The sequence below is a fragment of the Agelaius tricolor genome, unplaced genomic scaffold, assembly GCF_023055355.1.
Source record: "Agelaius tricolor isolate 1412-34295 unplaced genomic scaffold, bAgeTri1.0.p SCAF_8, whole genome shotgun sequence".
In the NCBI taxonomy this organism is placed as follows: domain Eukaryota; kingdom Metazoa; phylum Chordata; class Aves; order Passeriformes; family Icteridae; genus Agelaius; species Agelaius tricolor.
Window position 1 is genome coordinate 36,836,195 of NW_027269268.1, and position 21,037 is coordinate 36,857,231.

Genomic DNA, 21,037 nt, shown 5'->3' on the forward strand with positions numbered 1-21,037 from the left:
ACATAAGTGGTTCCTTGGACTGTCCAGTTACTAGATGGTAAATGAAAGCATTGAAATTCTTACTTTCCAACTGGTTAACAGATATTTTCTTCATCATTTGTAACTGCCTTACTAACATGTAACTACATTACTACATGATCCTGTAATGTATAATGCAAAATACTTTGACTTTCTATCAAGACCCTCATTTTTCTCCCTCTATTTCTGAACTAAGTGCAAGGTGTAATGAAGCAGGCATGTCTTGAGTCTGAGTTATTTTACTGCCATGAAAAACATGACAAAACACGGTTCTTCTTCAGCGCTCCCTTCCCTCCTCTCCTTCCATTCAGGGAGGAATGCTCTTTGCTTTTCACAAATGACAAGAGCATGTCCAAACCACTGTCACATGGTTGTTCAGGAGGCATTGCTCAGGGCAGGGCTGGCAGTGCTGCTCTGATCCCAAGGAAGTGGATCAATCTATTACTTGTGATTGGAAAAGTGCTGGGGTGGTGATCGGCACACATGACTATCACATGGCCTCAGCATCCTACATAATTGCAACAATAGCTTACAAAGATGGTTCAAAGCAGATTTGTTCCTAAAGCTATTCAAAGAAGAGACCAGAGGGGCTTGGGTCAAACAAGCTGTCTGCCCTAGCAGTGTGTTTGCCTGCAGGACAGTGCTTGCTGCAGCTACAGCCCTACACAGCACACACACCCCAAAGAGAGAGCTGAGCCTCCTCCTGCTGCAGAGAGCCCTTGAGCAGCTTGCCTAAAACCAGGATCTTCTCCAGGATTGTACTCCTTCACAGAAAAATCAAAAATATGGAACCCAGCAAGAGCTGAGGGTGGCAGGGCAACTTTATAAAGGAGCAATAAAAAAATCAAACCAACCAACCAAACAAAACCCAACAAAAAACCCAAACAAACAAACAAAACCAAAGAAAACCACCAAAACCAAAGAAGGATCAAAGATACTAAAACAATTTTTTTTCATTCCAGCTTTTTGGGGCAGAGGCTGTAAAGAAGCAGATAATATGCTTCCCGCTGGGATTAACTGGCAGAGTAACAGAGACTACCTGGGAAGCAAATCCTCTGGGGTAACTCCTCTCAGTGCTAGGGAAATTCCTGCACCCTGTCAAGTGCTGGTGGCATCTTTGCAAGGGGCCAATGAGATACAGTGCAGATGTTCTTCTTTACCCTAGAAGTGCCATGTGTGGCTTCCCAGAGAAGCTGTCTGGTGAGCACTGGTGGGGATGCTCATCCCCATGGTGGAATCTCACTGCTCTTGCTGCCTTGGTCCTGCTGATGCCTCCCAGAAGGAGCCACATAGCAGAGTGCAGGCGGTGCAATGCTACTTGCAGTCAATGGAGGAATCTTGAAAGAATGTTTTTTTGATTTAAAAAAAAGGTTTTGTTTTTTTCTTCCACCCAAATGACCAAAATCAAATCAGCTTGGTTCTTTTTCCTGCAACCTTACATGTGAAACTCAGAACAACTGCTGCCATTCAAAGGGGTCTGAGAAATGCTAGGAAATCTCTCAGGAGCTGACAATCGATGGCCAGGTGGGATGCAGCAAGGCACTGGTCAGCCGTGTCCTCTGGCTCCTGAGGGAGCTGCCTCCCTGTGATCCAGTGCTCTACTTCTGAATGGCAACTCCCCACTGCCAGGCTCAGGTACTCCCTGCTATTGCCCCAGGCCTCTGAAGTCTCCAGGAGTTTAACAATAAACTTCTGAAAGGTAATTATAGTCCTTGTGTTCGATTATTTTCCTGACGGGGAGGGAGGGATTATCAGTACTGCTTATATTTTTCTATTTCCTCCACGCTCCATAATGCTAGAAGCTCTAAAAGGAAAAAATAAAACTTCAAAATTTAGATAACTGCTTGTAGTGAAGCTATCAGATTTTATCCTGCTTAATTTATTTCATCAATATAGTTCAAACGATGCAGACAAACATCCTCTACAAACATTCATTTTCATTATTAAAAGAAAAGGTATTGTAAAATACACTTAATTCTCCACTACTACCCTTTTTAGTGTTGGTGTTCTCAGATTGAACAGCTAGAATATATTATACCAGTCATTTCTCCCTCTTCCCTCAAAAGAGAAGCTTTGCAAACACCAGGATTAGAGAGGAAACCTTTACAGGCCTGACTTCTGAAGGGATAAGGCCAACATGTCTTCCTCTGGTGCAGCCAGGTTTGTCCACGTGCTGGTATCCAGACCAAGAGGCTTGACAGGTTTCTGCTTCTCTTAGCAATGCAGCAACTCCAGGCTGTCCCTAGACAGCAGGGACTGTGCAGCTACTTACTGCTCTTGGTGCAGCATTTGACACTTTTGATCTGTTGTTTCTAGTCCAAGTCCTTCCTTGGTCCTTTCCTCATAGACATCCTATCAAACAGTGACTTTAAATCCAAAATACGCTACACAACAATATGGGAAATTTCAAATAGTGCTTATTTCTGGAAGTAACTAGCTAGTGTTTAATCCCAGCAAAAGAAGAAAAATGCAAACAGCTTTTGAATGGCTGAAGGGGAAAATACAAATATGCTTTAATCTCATAAATAAGTTTGAATCGGCTTTGCTATTTTAACTCAAAAGAGAAAATGCCAAAACCAGCATCTGTGAGGTTGCAATTGCCCTTTTTTATTGCACTGCTGTGAGGAACTGATTTAATTTTAAAATATTAATGCTTCAACATTGTTTAGTTTCATTCCTTGAACTGTGGGTTATGAATCTGCTATTTGATTATCAAATGGAAAAGTACCAGAAGGACACACGCCTTGGCAGTGACAGCACATGCAGCACATGCACAGAGAGGCTCTGTTGCTGGGTAACCCCCCTGGAGGGGAGGAGAGGAGCTCTGTCTCTAAGTGGGCACCCTTTAGGCCATAGAGAAGGTTCTGATGGCCACACCAGCTCCACCCACAACCACACATTAAGAGCAAGGCCCCCTGCCCAGCAATGGTGCTCGAACCAGTTACAAATAGATGCAGTATGATTTGCAGAAGAGCAGCCAGCCACTGGCATGCCTACATCTCAAAATGTACAAATTTGGCACTTTCTGCAGCTGGAGAAAGTCCTGGGGGTAACTTGTGCTACACATTGATGTTTAGTGGTCTATAAGGGAAGCTACATGCTGTGCCTTCCGCGTGGGGACCTGATGGTTGGGTAGCACTAAATGTGCCATGCAAAGCCCTTATCTGATGTTGCTGACAGTGCTTGGGGGGAGCACACACAAAGCCCAGCAGCCCCTTTGGGCTATACTGGTTTCTGCTGCCTGTCACAACTTAGCTAAAATGATTTCTAGGGCACAGACAGAAAAATCAAATGACTGGAGCTACTGCTGCTAGTAAATAATCTCTGCTGCCTGGCTGGCAACTGACAGATAATGATCCTCACCAAGAAGAGTGAATGATAATCAATTTAAGAAATATGGACAATCTTTCAGGAAACAGCTTCAGAGCAATTTCTGGACAGAAAATGACTAGTTACAGCATAATCTTCTAAGAAATTAGTGCACAGGAAATATGGCAATTGAAGGTCATCTTTAACCATTACTCATAGTTACAGAAGTTTCTGCAAGCCAAAACTGAACTGCAGAGTAGATTATCACATTTTTTACAACTTAGGTTCTAAACCAGAAGCTAAAAAGTCTGTGCAACTGTTCCTTCTCCTCTATTGAGACTCAGACCTCCCTACAGAACAAGTAGGAAGCTCCCTAATCCATATAGAGGAAGATGGAAACATTTCTCTCTCTGGATTTCAGCCTCCAACACACTAGAATTAAGGGCGCTATTGTCCAACTTCTCCAGTGATCAGTGTGAATATTTTGGTCCAGGGTGTGAATGTTCATATGCTGGTGACTTAGCCCAGAAACATGTCTCCATTTGCTTTCCCAAAGACCTATGTAGAAAGGTAAAGAAGAACCAGAAACAAAAAAATACGTGATAATGATGTGTATGATACTGATCACTAACTCCATGTATGCCCTAGTGCTTCCATGATCTTTCCTCTTCTCTCCCACAGAGCCTACGAGTATTTTCTAGCTAGTAAAGGGAACAGAGGACGAGTCACTCTCTAATGTTCAGTATAAAGGAGGGATTTTCTTTCCTGCTTCTAGCCAAGTGCATGTTACAGCTGAGATTCTCCAAAGTGCCCTTGGCTGACTGCAATATCACAGAAGGGTTGAGGTTTTAAGGCAGATATCTGGCCCAACTCCCCTGCTTAAGGAGGGACACATAGAGCCCCTTGCCTGGGACCATGTCCACATGGTTTTTGATTATCTCCAAGCACAGAAACCTCATCATCTCAGGAATAATCCATGCCAGTGCTTAGTCACCCTTACAGTAAAAAAAAGGTGTTTCCTGATGTTGAGGGAGACTTACACATTTCCATTTGTGCCCAGTGCCTCTGGTCCTGTCATTGGGCACCCCTGGCCTGAACCAGTTTTCTGCACCCTCCCTTCAGACGCTTGGTCCACGACAGTCCATGGCCCTGATGGTCCATGATGATAATATGGTGCTGGTTGCTCTTTATAGCTGGGTACAACAATGCTTTGAAGGGCAGATAAAAGACATATTAAGTGTCAATAGGGGCCTTTCCTTGAAAGCTATTCCTTAGAACTGGCACAATAAAATAATTCAGAAGGAAACGGGCTGTTTGACCATGAGCAGGAATGGAAGTGGTAATCACTGCGAGCCTTGTAATAAGAAAATAGGAGCAAGATTTTTTTCAGAAAACCGAGATGCAATATCCTAGGGTGTTTCAGAATGGGAAACATTCCAGGAAAATAAAATTAATGATGTGCTAACCAAATAAATGCATAAAATAGCTCCTTTGGCGATGCTAAATGAGAACTCCCAAATTATTTGTACAATTCAGCTGCAGGAATCCTTCAGTATGAAACTCTACTCTGCTTGAATCTGGGGGTGGTGGACAAGATAGGGAAAAAATGGTTCCATATCAGACACCATTTTGGTATCTTCTGAAGCATTATTAGAAACAATAACAATGCCAGTTTTAACAAAGCTCATATCTCATGGCTCCTGACAAAACCAGGTTATAATTTCCTTAATTAGTTTTAACAAGCAAAGTGAAGACCTGTGTGGAAGGAAAAAAAAAGACAAAAAAAGGAAGGTGTTTTACAAAGGAAGCTGAAGAAGGGGAGCTTTTCAAGGTGGTCTGCTGACAGAACAGGAATGTTTAAGGACCAAAACGGTTGAGGTCTGTCTCCCATATAAGTTAGTAGGGGTTTTAGTAGGGCAATTTTAGAGATTTATATGCTCTATAACTACTATTAAATCACATACCAAGCAGGCAAACCCTTAGGCAGCATAGGAACAAGTGTGAGATGGGGAGTCACAGATTTCAAACCTGGAGTAACTACATCAGAGGGACTCCCAGCCAGACACAGAGTACCTGCTCAAGGGAGGGCAGCTTTCCCTTCATGACCCCTGCCACTGCAGCAGCCCCAGGGATCTCCTGCTGCCTGCCAGCACTCGGCCAGTCCAGCACGAGCTCTCACGCCTGCCTGAAAGAGGGGCCAAGAGCATGTACATTTTTTAAAGCAAGGGGGAATACTCAGCCTTTGAGTGGCTCCAATTCCCTCTGCAACCATTTCCTTAGCAATACTGAGAGATCTTCATTTTAAACACTATTCATGATATATAGACTGCACCAACAGTCTACAAGATCAATCTTCTAACTGCAATTTTCTTCCAGAACAAAGCTGCATTGGAATTTTCAAGTATTTGTCAAGTCCCATATATTCACAGGTAAAGAACTTAGATAGCAAATAAAATTTTTTGGCATGTATTTGCAAAAGTGTTTCAGAATGCCAGACTTGACCTGTGTTTGGCCAGACACTGAGGTTTTGCTTCAACCCAGGAATTTATTAAGACTTACATGAAAATATTCAGTTTTAACATAATACACATTGTTAGCATTTGAATACATATTTACAGATTTATTTGAACTTTTCTTAACTGCAATTCTACAACTGAGCAACATATCCATAAGTGTTTCATAAACTTTCAAACACTTACATATTTATACATATAGTTTTTGCATATATATATATAAAAAAATATTTTTGAGACTCAAGGACTGAGAATAGTCAAAAGGACATTATTGCTACATTTCCATATTTACAAAAACAATGCATAAACCCATTCAAAACACCAAGCCATTGCAAAATAAGTTTCAAACCCCCCAAAATTATAAAAATATAAATTTCAAGAACGAAAAAACCCAAACCTCTTTCAGCTAAGTGTCTGTAAAGTACCGAGACATCTATAACAACTAGTTTGTCTACAGTTGCTCCAAAAGCCAACACGTTACAAAAGAGCTTTTATAGCATTAAACTGAAAATGCTCAACAACTAGTATGCATAAGAGTGCATCCAAACAAATGGCTAACTTTGGAAAGGTGCAACAGCCTAAGTAAGTTCAGTGCAAATGGCTACTTTTTTTTATTTAACTCTGAAAGACGGATTCCTGTAACAACAAACCAAATGCACAGTCACAGAAGGAGCGCGGTATTCAATGTAACCCAAAATATACTACCAGCGTGTGTATTTACAATTACCTTGTATTTGGGCAGCTAGTTACACATTTGAATTGCATGTAAACTCAACCAAAATCCTGGTAAAGTAAGTAACAGAGTGCTTAAGTGCATTGTAAATAAATATGGTACTCAAGTAGTACTCTGCCTCTGAGAAATACTTCTCTCAATGCCTTTACTTATTTTTAGGGGTCAGAAACGAAGGAAAAGAACCAGCAGTGTTCCTGGTGGGAAGAAAAGGGGGTTAGAAAACACTTTTAAGCACAGCCCTGGGCTCAACAGATGCTGATCCCAAAGCTTTGTGTCTTTCAAAGAAGAATGAAAGGATTCTTTCCCTTATGCCATTTATAAATTTGGCACTTCTCAGTTAGACTCTTCTTCATTATCATCTCCGGACTACCAGAGAAACAACTTGGGGTGGAGGAGAATAGCCCTTTCCAGTTAACACTATCCAAGACTGTGGGAAAGATTCACCTGGGTAGGACAAGATAAAGAAAGGGCCCCCAGGAGAGTATTATTTTTCTCTGGTCTCCCTTAGATAAGATGACTTGTTAAATGCCTCCTCTCCCGACACACAGTTTACTGGAAGCAGCCTTCCTCCTCTTTTCTGACCAATTTGGCAGGGCCCACCTATCTTTGGTGAACACTTTAGATGCAACTATTAGCAAAACAAATGTCAAAGTCTTTGGGCACCCCAGGCAGAGGGCCACAGAAGCAGTTCAGGTTCCATGGTGGAGTGAGACCCAGCAACGGGCAGCTTCATCCTAGCAGGGAATGCACTACCTGGTGGGAAGTAGTGCATATATCCATGGAAACAGTGCAGCTGGTCTGCAAGGGTGACAGCACAGGTGGGAAATAAAAATTAAAATCCATGTTCTTCCTCCCTTCTCCTCCGGTTTAAACCCCAGAGCTCCCAGGAGGGTTTCCAGCTGTGCAAATCAGCTTTGGAAGGGTCTTGGTTCCTTCACCTCTTTTTCCCAGGTAAATACAGCACCCTCACTGGCCTCCAAACTATAATACCTGCCTGGGAAAGCCTTTCAGGCTTGGCTGGATGTGGAAAGGGGTTTACAAAACCATTAACTTAATACTTGTTTATTTCATAAATTCAGAAAAACAAGATTAACTAGAAAATGACTGTATGCATTCTAGGCACAGATCCAGAGACGAATCACTGCAGATTTGGTTTGATCTACAGTCCTCTAATTCCACACCCTGGCTTAGGATTTCTTTTGTCGGATGTTTTTTTCCTTCACATCTGGCTCTCTACTGCAAATACACACAATATAGCAAAATATATACAGCTTCAATTAACACTGCAATGATGCCTGTAACCGTGCTCAGCAGATTAAGTTTATGTATAACAGTGCATGGTAAAGGACAGTATTACAACAACGTTTCAGCTACACAGTGGTAGTAGTGAGTAAAAGAAAGAGAAATTACTGAAGTTGTCCCTCTCTCAGCCCCTGCACAATACAAACAGCTAACACATCTGATCTCCTCTTCTTCACATGCCACTCAAACATCTTCGCGTACCAGGAGAGGCTGAGTTGAGGAAGCACTGCTGCCCACCGAGTTAATCCTCACAGAGTGATCCGGAGCATTTCCTTGACTGGAAGGTGGGGTTGAGAAATTGGCATAAACCTGCAGAAGCCAAAGACTGGTGTCAATACTCTGCAGACTGCTCCCTTCACACATTCTTGGAGAGCATTCCTTTCTTAGCCTTTTCCCACCGTGTACTATACATTGCTGTGGAAGGGCTCCAGCTCAGGAGCTTCTTTGCAAATCAAAACAGTGTCAAAAGGTCTTGGGCTTAACTGCTACTTTAAAGAATCATGAAGCTCAATCTCAGTTACTAAAAACACTGTAGCTTCCAACTGCATGCCAAATTTCAGCTGAGCTCAAAAAAAAAGAAATAGCTCAGGTTATTACTAAGCTCCCCCAGAAATCTCACTAATGATTCCTTCAGATTCTTGCTTTTGTTTTAGTAATGCCTGCACCTGCCAAAAATACACTACAGGATGCAATCGAACACCAGCAGCTTTCAGTTTCCTCTTTTCTCAAATTGTCAGGAAGCCATGTACTCTCTGCCCAAACAAGGCATCCAGAAAGTAAAAGGAAGCTTTATTTTTAAGTCAGGTCTAAACGTACTTTTGTAAACCCCAGTAACACACAAAGTTATGGAGAGAGATAATCCAAGTTTAGGATGTGCCTCCAGTTTTTCTTTGGACAGTTTTTTCCAGTTGCCTGCTCAGAATAAGCTTTTGCTACGGAATAGTTACCTTCAAGGTTATGTAAATGGTATTAGGGGAGGGAAGTGAGAAGATACAGAAGAGTGCCAAAGGCTCCACCCCTTCATCCAATGGCTTTCCTAATAAAAACTAATAATATTTATTTCTGAGATGTTTCCCAGATTAACAGATTTTTTCATAGTTTAGGATAAGGTGAATTTATGTAGTACCGTTGGATTTTGTAATGTCAAAATTGTTGTGACAGGTCTATTCTAAGTGAGAAACATCAGTAATGCAAAAAATGTTCTGCAGCTAATAAATATTGGGTATGGGCTTAGGTAGATACTGTCTAATGGAATAGCCCAAACATCATTCTTACTACCCAGACTGATGCTGAAAAGCTACATAAGTAATACCAGAAATGTAGTGCCTGGGCTCTCCTTCTCACAGCTCTAGTGTAACATCTTGCTTGAAACTGCTTAATCCATAACTTACCCGGGGGGCATTATCTGAAAGCTGCTGCTCTATCATTTGTACAATTTGTTTAAATGTAGGTCTCCGTAAGGGATCAGCATCCCAGCAACTCTTCATTATGTCATACCTGTGAAGACACCAAAATTAAATACTGCTCATGAAGAAATCCTTAGTTCTTATCTCTCCTGCATTATTATTTGAAACAAAAGCGTTGCATCTTCTTTAAATGACTTTAAGAACAGGAATGTTGCTGCTAAGACCTGTGTTTGTGACAACAGAGAACTCACCACTAATGGGAGGCTCTGGACACAGTGTTCTTTGACAGCTTGTTAAATGCCAATCCATTTACAAAATAGTGAATTAGGAATGTCTCATAAAGAAGATCAGTAGCCAGTCCTCTTGCTGTCAGGAAGTAAAGCACAAATGCAGATGCTGTACAGTCTGGTGATACATCTCACTGACTTCTTTATCTGAAGTAAAAATGTTTAATTATGTTCTGTAATCTGTCAATAATTTATTGACAGAGAGCAGGTGCCATGACAAAGTGATCAGATGGCACAAGGCATGAGTGTATTTCATTGCTTGTAACAACACAGGCGTGTATTCTGCTAGTTAAGAGTATATGAATTATTTAAAACATGAAAAGAACTTAAAAAAATTACAATGGGGCAGAGCAATGAGCCTTAGTGCAAGAACAGAAGCTTCCCTTTCTTCACATCTTTACTGATGTTTGGATGATTGGAGGTGCTGGTTGCTCACTTACATTTCAGGTGGTGCACACTCAGGGCTGAACATCCTGTATCCTTCTTTGATCATTTTATAGAACTTGGAGTCCACAGGTATCCCTGGATAGGGGCTGCTTCCTGTTGAGAGAGCAGGTGAGCAATATGATTTCTGCCTCGACAGTAAAACCCAAAATGAAACAGATATGGAGTAAATATCTTGAAGGAGCTTACCTAAAGAAAAGAGCTCCCAAAGCAATATCCCGTAAGACCAGACGTCACTCTCAAAGGTGTAGACGCAATTGAAAATACTTTCAGGTGCCATCCACTTCACGGGAAGACGAGCCTTTCCAGGGAAGAGGGAATAAATTAAGACAGTAGATATAAGGAATAAAGAATTGACAAGGTAAAATCAACTTGTTCTGTTTTTTTTAATGTGCATTAAATATTTTTAAAATCAAGAAGTATCCAACCAAAAAGAAACTTTTAGCATTTTAGAGTCTCCAAGTGCTGCATTGCTAGTGATCAATCTTTCTGTGGGTCTACCAAGCTAATACTGTTCCTGGCACTCTGATTTTCTGAATACTGTTTGACTCCTTCTGTCTAGTTAATAAAGGATATCAGGAAGTCAGAGGAAAATAATATAAATTATCATCACATGGTTACTTCAGCATGTAAGCAAGTCTACTTTGGTGGACTGGCTGGCACAGGCAGCCAAATAAGATTCACATAGTCAAGACGCTTCAAGGCTTTAGTCAATACATCTGCTTTAACTCCTCAGTCTATCTGCAAAAAAAATTAAATTCAAATTAAAGTAATATATATAAATAAATATTTTGGGCAGAAGTGTTGATCTGCTGGAAGGCTCTACAGAGGTATCTGGATAAACTGGATGAGCCAAACCAATTGTATGAGGTTCAAAAAGGCCAAGAGGTGGATTCTGCCCTTGGGTCCCAACAATCCTATGCCTTGCTACAGGCTGGGGGAAGAGTGTCTGGAAAGCTGCCCAGCAGAAAAGGACCTGGGGGTGCTGGTGACAGTGGCTGAACATGAGCCAGATGTGCCCAGGTGGCCAAGAAGGCCAATGGCACCCTGGCCTGTGTCAGCAATAGTGTGGCCAGCAGGACCAGGGCAGGGATTGTCCCCTGTGCACAGCACTGGTGAGGACACACCTTGAGTGCTGTGTCCAGTTCTGAGCCACTCACTACAATACTGACATTTAGGTACTGGAGTGTTTCCAAAGAAAAACAACAAAGGTAATGAAGAGTCTGGAATATTAAGCCTTACAGGGAGCAGCTGAGGGATCTGGAGTCTTTTATCCCAAAGAAAAGGAGGCTGGGGGAGACCTTAGTGCTCTCTGCAGCTACCCAAAAGGAGGCTGTAGCAAGGTGGGGATCTGTCTCTTCTACACAACAAGTGACAGGAGCATAGAAAATGGCCTTGAATTGTGCCAGGGGAGGTTTGGATTGGATATTGGGAAAAATTCTTCACCAAAACGGCTGTCAAGCATTGGAACAGGCTGCCTGGGGAAGTGATGGAGTCACCATCCCTAGACATATTTAAAGACATGTTAGATGTAGAGCTTAGAGAAATGGTTTAGAGGACTTGATAGTGCTGGGTTATCAGTTGGAGTGAATGATCTAAAAGGTCTTTTACCACCTGAACAATTCTATGATTCTGTGATTTTTCATAAGTTTGGGTGGGAATGGAAAGATCCCTTATGAATGGAGCAGAAGAAAGGACACAGGAAGCCTTTGCATTTGCTTCCACCTTCCTCTCCCTGGTTTGCCCTTTCCTTGTCTGATTGTAGGAGCTGGTCAGACCTCTGTCCTAAACACTCTTCCTGCTTTGGAAGAAACCAGACCTCTTTCTTCCAATGATCAGAGGGCTTGAACACATCTCATATGAAGAAAGTTTGAGAGAGCTTGGGGTTATTCAGTCTGGAGAAGAGAAGGGAGACCTCATTGTGGCTTACATAAAGAGGACTTACAACAAAGATGGGAGAGAGGCTTTTTACTGGGGCCTGTGATGACTGAACAAGGAAAAATGGTTTTAAATTGAAAGGGCATGGATTTAGATTGGAAACAAGGAAAAAAATGATGATGAGGATGGTGAGACACTGGAACAGGTAGTCCAGAGAGGTTGTGAATACTTCATCTGGGCAACATTTCCAACACTGGAGATGTTCAAGGTCAGACTGGATGGTGCTCTAAGCAACCTGATCTAGTGAAAGATGTCCTTGCCCATGGCAGAGGGGTTGGACCAGATGATGTTAGAAGGTCCTTCCAACCCAAACCATTCTATGATTCTGTGATTCTATGAACTCAGGAAACTTAAAGGATAACCTAGACAAATAAAACTCAGTTGCACACTTCCCTCCTAAGGTGCTGGTCTAAACTTCCTACTCCCAGGACCCTTTATGATCAGGCAGTTCTTGACCTGACCTTGAGCCTGAAAGTAGCTTGGTTACACTAAGCACTACTCAATATTTTGTCACAGCAGGCACTCGTGAATTATTTCAGTTCCTACTGCTCCCTAACCTGAACCAGTGGCTGGTACTGACATTGTTTTGAAGAAAACCAATAAACCTATCTCACAGCCTAAAGTAAGGATGCTGTAGGTACCTGAGACATCAAGGCCTGCTGGGTAACAGCACAGCAGCAGAGTTATGTCATACCTGAGGTACCATGGATTGACTGAAGCTAAGTGAGTGGCAAACCCCTTTGGTGAGAGATGCTCAGGTATGGCATTTTCTCTCTTTATCAGCTTGCCAAAGGCAGGACAGGTAAGCTTTAGTTCATGTGTTGTCAAGCCCCTAAGTAATGACCAGCCCCTCATCATTAAGATCATGGAGCCCTCAGCTGAAATGGGGACAAGGGCTGCCTTGCTGAACAGGGATCCTCTTTGAAAAACTGTGCAAGTGAAAGCATACATACTCTGAAGGCAGCAGCTGGCTGCACCTATCTGACACAGACTTAGAACACTAAGCCAGGCAGCATAAATCAGTTTGAGATGCAAAATACCTATACTTCATAAACACCTCCCCAGCTTAACCACAGAGAAGCTAGATTTTCTTTTGTAGTAGGGCTCTTTTTACTGCTCTGGCACTTTAAAGGGGACTGCAAGTGCTGCCAAGGTAATCTGCATCACTTCAAAGTGCCTTTGTACCCCTCCAGAGGTTTAATAGGTGCTTGTGAGGTTGGTACTCCTCTACATGGGAGGTTTTAAACTTTTCTCATCAAAATACAGTGTCTTGTTCCAACCCTATTACAGGGTTTGAACTACAGCTGCAAGCTAAAGCTGTGTTTGTTACACATACGAGGGAGGTTAGGATGTCTCTATTGAATCAGAGAAAACCAAGATGTTTTTGCCTCCCATTGATGCTCTAATCAGTAAATTCACACTTCAGTTTTCATTCTCTGAGTGCTCCCTTACAGAAAAGGAGAAGCTGCAAAACCCTGATTATTTAGATATTTTTAAAATAAACTATTTCAATAACTGACAAATAGTGCAATGCCCAGGGAAAATGTTTCCAAATAATTCCAACATTTAGGACTCTGATACTAGAGTATTTCCATGTCAAAACTAGTAATTACTTACAGAGCAGTACTTTTGAGTACATTCATGTATAATAAGAAGACTGGACATTATATTGGTGCAGCAAAAACATTTCTTTCACTACAACATGCATTCAGCTATGAGCACATATTTTCCAGTATAACAAGTATAAACTAAAAATTTTGTCAGCACATACATCTATGTCAGAATTTTCCCCGCCTAGCCAACACAGATAGATATATATATATATACACACACCAGAACTGGAAAATCCAGATTTCCATCTAACTAAAAAAGACTTTTACTTGCACAGCAAGACAACAGGAACTTGCTTAACTTAAATGTATTAAGTATCATAAATACTTACATTTCCTTTGACCACGTAATTTGAGTCATTCCTTATATCTCTTGCCAGGCCAAAGTCACAGATTTTTGTAATTCGACCATGAGTTAGAAGAATATTTCTTGCGGCCAGATCCCTATGAATGCACTAAATAATAAACAAACAAACAAAACTAGTTGATAATATCCCTAACAGGCTTGGTTACATGTTTACTTTGCTATGTAACTTACTGTATTATGCATTTTAAGGCAAGCTGTAAATCACAATGAAGTCATGTGCTAATAAGCTTACTCAGATGAATAAACATTCTGATCTCTTATCTTTACAATAATTACATCAATCCACAGTAATAAGGCTGTCTATGCATTTAGTCTAGAAAATACCAGTCACAGTCATTGAATTTTGCAGTGTTTCACATTCTCAGCTAAAATTTAATATACTTTTTTCTGATTTATCAAAATCATCACTGGCTTGTTTCCTAATACAGGACAAAATAGAGGGGAAAATGTGTTTTTTTTCCAAAATATTCCCAATATTCTCTTAAGTAGCTATTGTCATTAATATAAAAGTGCTGAAAATCTGAAAATAGGGGAAATTATGGTAACAACTTCAAAGCACACAAACACAGAAACTGAACCCTATAACAGAAATACTCATCTGGAAAAGCTGAATTATTAAGTACCTACAAGAGGTTAAGCAGACTTAAGTATTTTAAAATAGTGGAAATTCTCACATGCCACTATCTTTCAATGGATGGTCATGCATTCAGTGACCTAACCACCTTATATTCCAATTTTTACTTTAGAAGTGGGCATGTGTTGGTGACTGCACTTCCAGAAGGATGCCTGAGTTTCACAGCATCCTGTGTTCACAGAAAATTATGTTTTTTTGTATAAAACTGTGGAGCCCATGTGTTTGGTTAGAGAATGGAGGTGATTCTCTAACTAAATGATTTCTTCTTTCATCTGGAAAGAAGAGTATTAAGCTTCAGCTTTACTCATGGTATTTACCATGCAGGCCACAGCTGTCTAAAATATAACTGAAGACAGTTCAATTTTTCTCTTTTTCTTCGAAATACAGAACTTTTGGAATTTCTAGCCAAAAAATGACCAAAAATATCAAAAGTTATGAAAAATAAGCTGAGAAAGTAACCGCAGATTGCACAAGTAACTTAATTTCTCTCTCTTTAGCATGCTTACATGAAGAATGACTTTTAATAGTTCACTGTTTTGGTAGACTCTTGTTCACCTCTGTGTACAATGCCTTCTGCACTTTGCATATGTGAAGCTGTCATTCAGTACTGAAGCAGTAAGGCAAAGGAGCTGCCAAGAGTCAGTATGGCTCTGCCTTGTTCCTCCACAACCAGTGCAGTTTGCATTGAATAGAGACTTTGTCCAAGGGAGGAAGCTCTGACGAAGGCACCCGAGTGCTTAAGGCAGTTGCCCTCCCAGAACAAGCTCCTATCCTGACTCCTGCACAGCCTTCAGAACTTGTGGAAGAGCAGCTGGGCACTCTGCGTGCTGGTGCTCATGGACCCTCCTGCCTCAAGGATGTGAGGCAACCTGAGGCACCTTATCTACCAGCCCACAGCAGTCTGCATTAACTAATTTAACTGCTGGAGCCCAAAGAGTGTAAGTATACAACAACTAAAGAGACCAGTAACACATTAGTGCACTGCAGTTTAATTCTGTGATATAGGTGTTAACTCAGCACTGCCAAAGCGATACTGCACATTACCTCCCATCCTCAAGGTGAGGTGATGTTACATTCTTTACTGCCTTTGCTATTTGATGCCACTGTGTCCGTAAAAATGGAAGGACTATAAAGAAAAAGTCACCAGGAATGATACAAGGTGGATCCAGAGGCTACTCTTTAGGAAAACAGAATACAAAATGAGTGTGCTAAGCACTGCATGTCCTCAACAGTGAAGGATGCAGGAGTGTGGTGAATCTGTGTTTCATCTGTAATATGTTTGCATGTCAGGCCTGTTTTGAATGTGTTGATAGATGAAAAATAAACTAAGGGAAGCTTATGCTTTGGTTTGGAAGAAGGAGCAGTGGGAGAAAAACAACAAGTGCAAAAGCAAGTTTTAACGTGCACTTTCCTCAGAGCAGAATTTGAGATACATTTCCCAATAGTAACACAGGACTCCAGGATTGTCCTCCTTTCCTTGAATTGCCTAAGTTTGGTTTTGCACTTTATTTAAGGTGCATCTGTAGTAGCTACATTAGTTATAATGTTTACATGTTAAATGGCACTTTTGCAATAAAATGCAAGAATAACCACAGGGAGATACTAATTATGCTGTGCTTAAGACTTCTTTATAAATCCCCTTCTATTATGCAATACCTCTCCTATGAAACCCAGAGGAATGTCTATTATGTTCAGTGTAGACAATGAAGATTTTTTGGGGGTCTCTAAGCTGATCTTATCTTTCCAGAAAACTAAAAATCAAGACATCTCCTGTGAATTAAGCCATGCTTACAAAAAGAGCACACAATGTGATACCTCCCCTGTTTAAGGCAGTATTCTGCATGAGAGAAGCAGCAAGTGCAGTGCTGTTTAAAACTCATGCAAATAGATACCTTTGCACTCATTCTACTACCCTCAGCAGTGGATATACAACAACACTGCTTCACATTGACCTCTGTTTTAGGGGGTATAAAACATCACTTTTGGCCAATAAGCACTGTACATAACTCCAACACCATGTAAAGCTTCAGGTATGAGAGGGAGCCTATCAGTTTGCAGTGCTTGTTGAAAAGACCATAGAAATATTCAACATTTAAACACGCAGATCACATTAAAACACTGAAAGTGACAAAAAAAATCTACTGATTCTGTCCATCTCTGAAAAATTCTTAACTTACATTTTTGGAGGCAAGGAAGCTCATGCCCTTTGCCACCTGGTAAGAAAAACTTAGCAGATCTTCTACATCTAAAGCAAGTTCATCATCTTCCGGCATAGAAAGGGTAACATCCTGATCAGTGTAGGATCCTACACAAAGTAAACAACAACAGCTTTTGAGTTAAGCGAGTGTAATCATGTAGAAATCACGCAGAGTTGTTTTGACATTAAACAAAACAGTAATTTTAGTAAGTACCAGTCTAGAATCACAGAAATAGCCCATCACCAAAAAGGAAAAATAATCCTGATACTCCATTTAAGTGTGAAGAAATACAGGACACTGTAATTTAGCATATTGTTCTTTTTCAAGCCTTCTCACATCAATTACTGAGTTTTAAGTGTCCCCATTCACAAAAGACAAATATGCTAAAACTGAACAAATCCATGAAGTCTGTCTTCCTGCACTCCTATCAGCAAACAGAATTCCTTGTCACTGAACTCACCAGACTTCACAGGTCGTTTTTTGTCAGCCTTTGGTGGGACTGCATATGACACTCCTGGTTTCATGTCCATGTACTCATTGGCAACATCACTGTAGAGGCAGCAGAACAAAAGAAACATAGTTTAGTGATAAAGATCTCAAAAGCTTTCTAAACAAAAAGCCAACATCAGGCCAACCTTCTGAATAACTGATTTACAGATGATCAGTTGACTGGAAATTTGTGGATGTGTGAAAAAAATGAGGAAATGCCTGTACAGAAAGAGAGGTTTGTTGGTACAGTTAATGGCACACCTCAAAGTTTGGAGTTTGGCTCAGGTGAGTAAACAAAACCATTCACATAAATACTGTTTATACAGACTTCATTCTCTTTATATTACCATCCAGATGTTTCACAGGACCTGCTAGTGCTTCCTTTTTCTGCTTAGGCCAACTTCTACCAGACTATTTCAGCAGTTCAATTGGCAATTGAAATGCAGAAGACAAAAGGTAAAAAATGTTAAATTCAGAAATTCCCAAGTTCCATAGGGGATTCATATGTATTTCAAAAGATCAGCCAAGTCTTGGGACCGCCATCTGCTAGATTCTTTTAAGTTTAAATTTTCTTATTGCTATATATAATTCAAATGTATACAGATTTTCATTACTATATGGTTTATAAATACGGTTTAGGCACCTTTGGAAATGATGGATGTACTTTGGCATTTTTCACTTCATTACCATTAGAATTCATATACTTCCTTAGCCTGAAACATCTGCTTAGTTTAAGGACAGTAAATGCAACCACAGAGCTAACATGGGAAGGAGCAATGAGATCACCAATAGCTTTAATTACCACCAGAAACACATCTGACACATTCAGCAGCAGTAAATACTAACACGAGAATCTTGTAAATACTCTGCTGTTAATAACTCAGTTTACAATTTGCCACTTGTAAACTCATTTTACAATAACTCAATATGCTTAAACAGCACAATCCCTTCACTGAACAGAGAGCACACCTCCAATGGCAAATTACAGCCTTATGTTCATCACCCCAGTGGTCTCAACCTCTCTAGGGCATCCCCAGCTACCCATTTATTGCCATGGCACAAACAGCTTCACCAGTACTATGCCTTGCTGGGATAAAGAACTTTTCCAGCTCCTTGGGTCCGCCTGCTTCTTTTGCGACTGCCAACACAAAGTAACGGGCCCACTGGGGCAATAAAAAGACTAAAATTTAGAATGGGCAGATATTTTAATGGCCCGAGGGTTTTGGTAAGCTGTCTCTCACTTTGCAAACGGAAGGAAATCTGCTTGGAAACGCCCTTGGAAAGAACTCTGGGATGGTATATAAAACACAGCAGTTAAAAATATACAGGAGAATTAAGTACAAGAGCAATCTCAGAGCCATGACACAGGTTGTTTCACCACAAAACGCAGTGAGCTGTCAGTGGCAGCCTGCTACTGACATTTTAAGACACTGGTTTGATTTTTTAAAAAGTCATTTCTGAAGGCAGGAATTTGGGAGAACTCAGGATACTAATGGCCTGACACTGGGGAAATTGTCATTCAAAGTGCCAAATAAGCACTACCAAAGTTTAATAGCAATAAACATAAATATGTACAAAAAATTGGAGCCAAGGAGGTGCATGAAATAACTGCAGAAAATTTGATAAAGAAGAAAAACAAAGAGCACATACAATCCACTCTGTATATAATGACACTCTGTTGGAATAAACCACCCCCTGAACAAATAGCCTCTTAATTAAATTGTTTTCTTGTGCAGCAGAGAATCTTCAAAGCCTACTGCATTAAATGTTTCTCCACACCTCTTATCCCTAATAAACTTTGAGTTCTCCTCCTTCCCTATCTTCTAAAAACACAAGTACATTTCAGCAGGTCATACTTACGCTGCAGGCTCTGACTGATGCAAAAGGTTCTCATAAACAGCTGCATTTGCATGTTCTTCATGTTTTGGACAAATAAATGAATCTCGTTTCCGTCTCAGAAAATTCAAAAGATCACCATAACAGCAATATTCTGTAATGACCAGAGTGGGCCCTGTAGATGCATGTAAGGTTTAGAAAGCTGGTGAGTATTGTTTTTAAAGCAGAAAACCTTACATAAAGCTAGCATTCAGTGAAGCACACAGGCTGGACTATTAAAAAATCACACTGTCTAGCACTGTCTAGACTTGAAAAGTTATAGAAAAGTAACCCAGCATCCTCCCTTTCACAGATGAACAACTATGGTCCAGCTAAAGCTGTGTCCCAATTAATGTTCTGCCCCTCAACAGCATAGGATTGTATAAAAATTAAACAAATAAGTCTTTTTCTCTTTTTTCATGTGATAATGTTTCTGGCCAGACACATCTGTTTGATTTTGCTCACTTCCTGAAGGAAGTTATTTGTTCCAAACGTTAAGAGTAACTCAAGCTTCAAACATTAATCCTTTTGATTCACTTCTGTTTACAGTAGAGCTTCACACTCCTTCAGTAATGTTTTGGAAATGATGTAGAGTGTTATATTCTGCAGTATAATAGGAAAAATCATTCAAACAGAACAGCCCGCTGCCACAGAAAACTACATTGCACAAGGTCTTAGAATATTAAAATGAAATCAGAAAAGGGAATCAAGTCATCTTCAGCATCGATGTTTATAGATCAAATATATGTCTTTTGAGTGAATGACTCCAGCTACGGACCTTGAATATGTAATTACACTGCATGTTATTTCATCTCTAAGTTTACTCTGTACCATCGTTTCCTAACCTCACTGGCTTATTTCCATTTTTCTGCAGTTAAAAATTACAGCTTTCACAATAGCAAAAGAAGTGTTTGTGGTGTGATTTTCTTACAGACACCACATTTTTTTCCACTAAGAGAGATATGCATTCGGGCCCATGAGTCGGCTTAGTTGGATGCTTGAACAAAACTGTTTCATCCTGTTTTTAAATCATTAATTGTGAGAAATGTTTTGCCTTTGTCTAAAACTATGAATTTTTACAAGATTCTTTTCTTTGAAAAATGTGTAAGAATCAATGCCATCTTTCATATTAAAATGCATACAAAATAAATATACAAGTTTCTATCACTCTATTGACACTTCAGGAGGTTTTATAGCTGTAAGTTTTGTAGTTTTATTGTGTAAGAAAACAAACTTATGAAGTTAATACTAAATATAAAACATTGTAGTTGTGCAACGCTTTTTTTGGAAAATTACTTTTCTCAACTTTCTGTTGCTTAGAATTTGTACTTTTAGTGGTGCCTTGACAGATACATTTGCAGTTTAAACAGAAGGCTGGAAGACTAGACAAGACAAGCCTGTTGACTTCACCTTGGATACCAACAAGGAACCACTTCTCATTAATGAGGAACAGTGTGGTGGAGGTGAAAATTTATACCGTACACTTTGTTATCTCTCAAGAAGAAAGCACCCAACGGTTCACATGAAAGAGAATAAAAGCAACCTTCCTGTTTAGCTGCAGCTACATTGGTCTTATTACTGTTTTTATGATGAGCCTAAAATCTAGATTCAGTAAATCACAGGTGATAATCATGATGATCTGCAACCCATCTAAGCATGAAATGTAAGATTTTAAGATGAAATTTATAATTTCTACACTTATAACTGCACCTGGGATTCTTCCTCAAAAAGTTCACCCTCCTGGCAATTAAAAAAGAACAGAAATAATCAATAATCTGCAGATAACCCCACCTCCAATAGTGCAAGCTCCAAGCAGATTCACGATATTAATGTGGTTTCCAAGGTAACTCAGCACTTTGAGCTCTGACATCAAGGCTTCTCTCTCTGTTAAATGGGCACTGGCTGCAAGGCAAA

The 21,037-nt window shown here is 40.3% G+C and overlaps 1 protein-coding gene across 1 annotated transcript in view; it reads right to left on the reverse strand.

The window, feature by feature from the left end:
• Positions 1 to 5,932: 5,932 nt before the first annotated feature.
• Positions 5,933 to 21,037, reverse strand: part of KIT (KIT proto-oncogene, receptor tyrosine kinase) — a 56,589-nt gene continuing 41,484 nt past the window's right edge. Inside the window, exons 13-21 of the mRNA XM_071432377.1 lie at positions 20,915 to 21,025; positions 19,109 to 19,259; positions 17,220 to 17,308; positions 16,739 to 16,866; positions 13,893 to 14,015; positions 10,202 to 10,313; positions 10,009 to 10,108; positions 9,267 to 9,372; positions 5,933 to 8,184 (exon numbers count right to left, since the gene is read on the reverse strand). Coding sequence (XP_071288478.1) covers positions 8,059 to 8,184; positions 9,267 to 9,372; positions 10,009 to 10,108; positions 10,202 to 10,313; positions 13,893 to 14,015; positions 16,739 to 16,866; positions 17,220 to 17,308; positions 19,109 to 19,259; positions 20,915 to 21,025 — 1,046 coding nt within the window. The 3' untranslated portion in view covers positions 5,933 to 8,058. The remainder of the gene's footprint in view (positions 8,185 to 9,266; positions 9,373 to 10,008; positions 10,109 to 10,201; positions 10,314 to 13,892; positions 14,016 to 16,738; positions 16,867 to 17,219; positions 17,309 to 19,108; positions 19,260 to 20,914; positions 21,026 to 21,037) is intronic.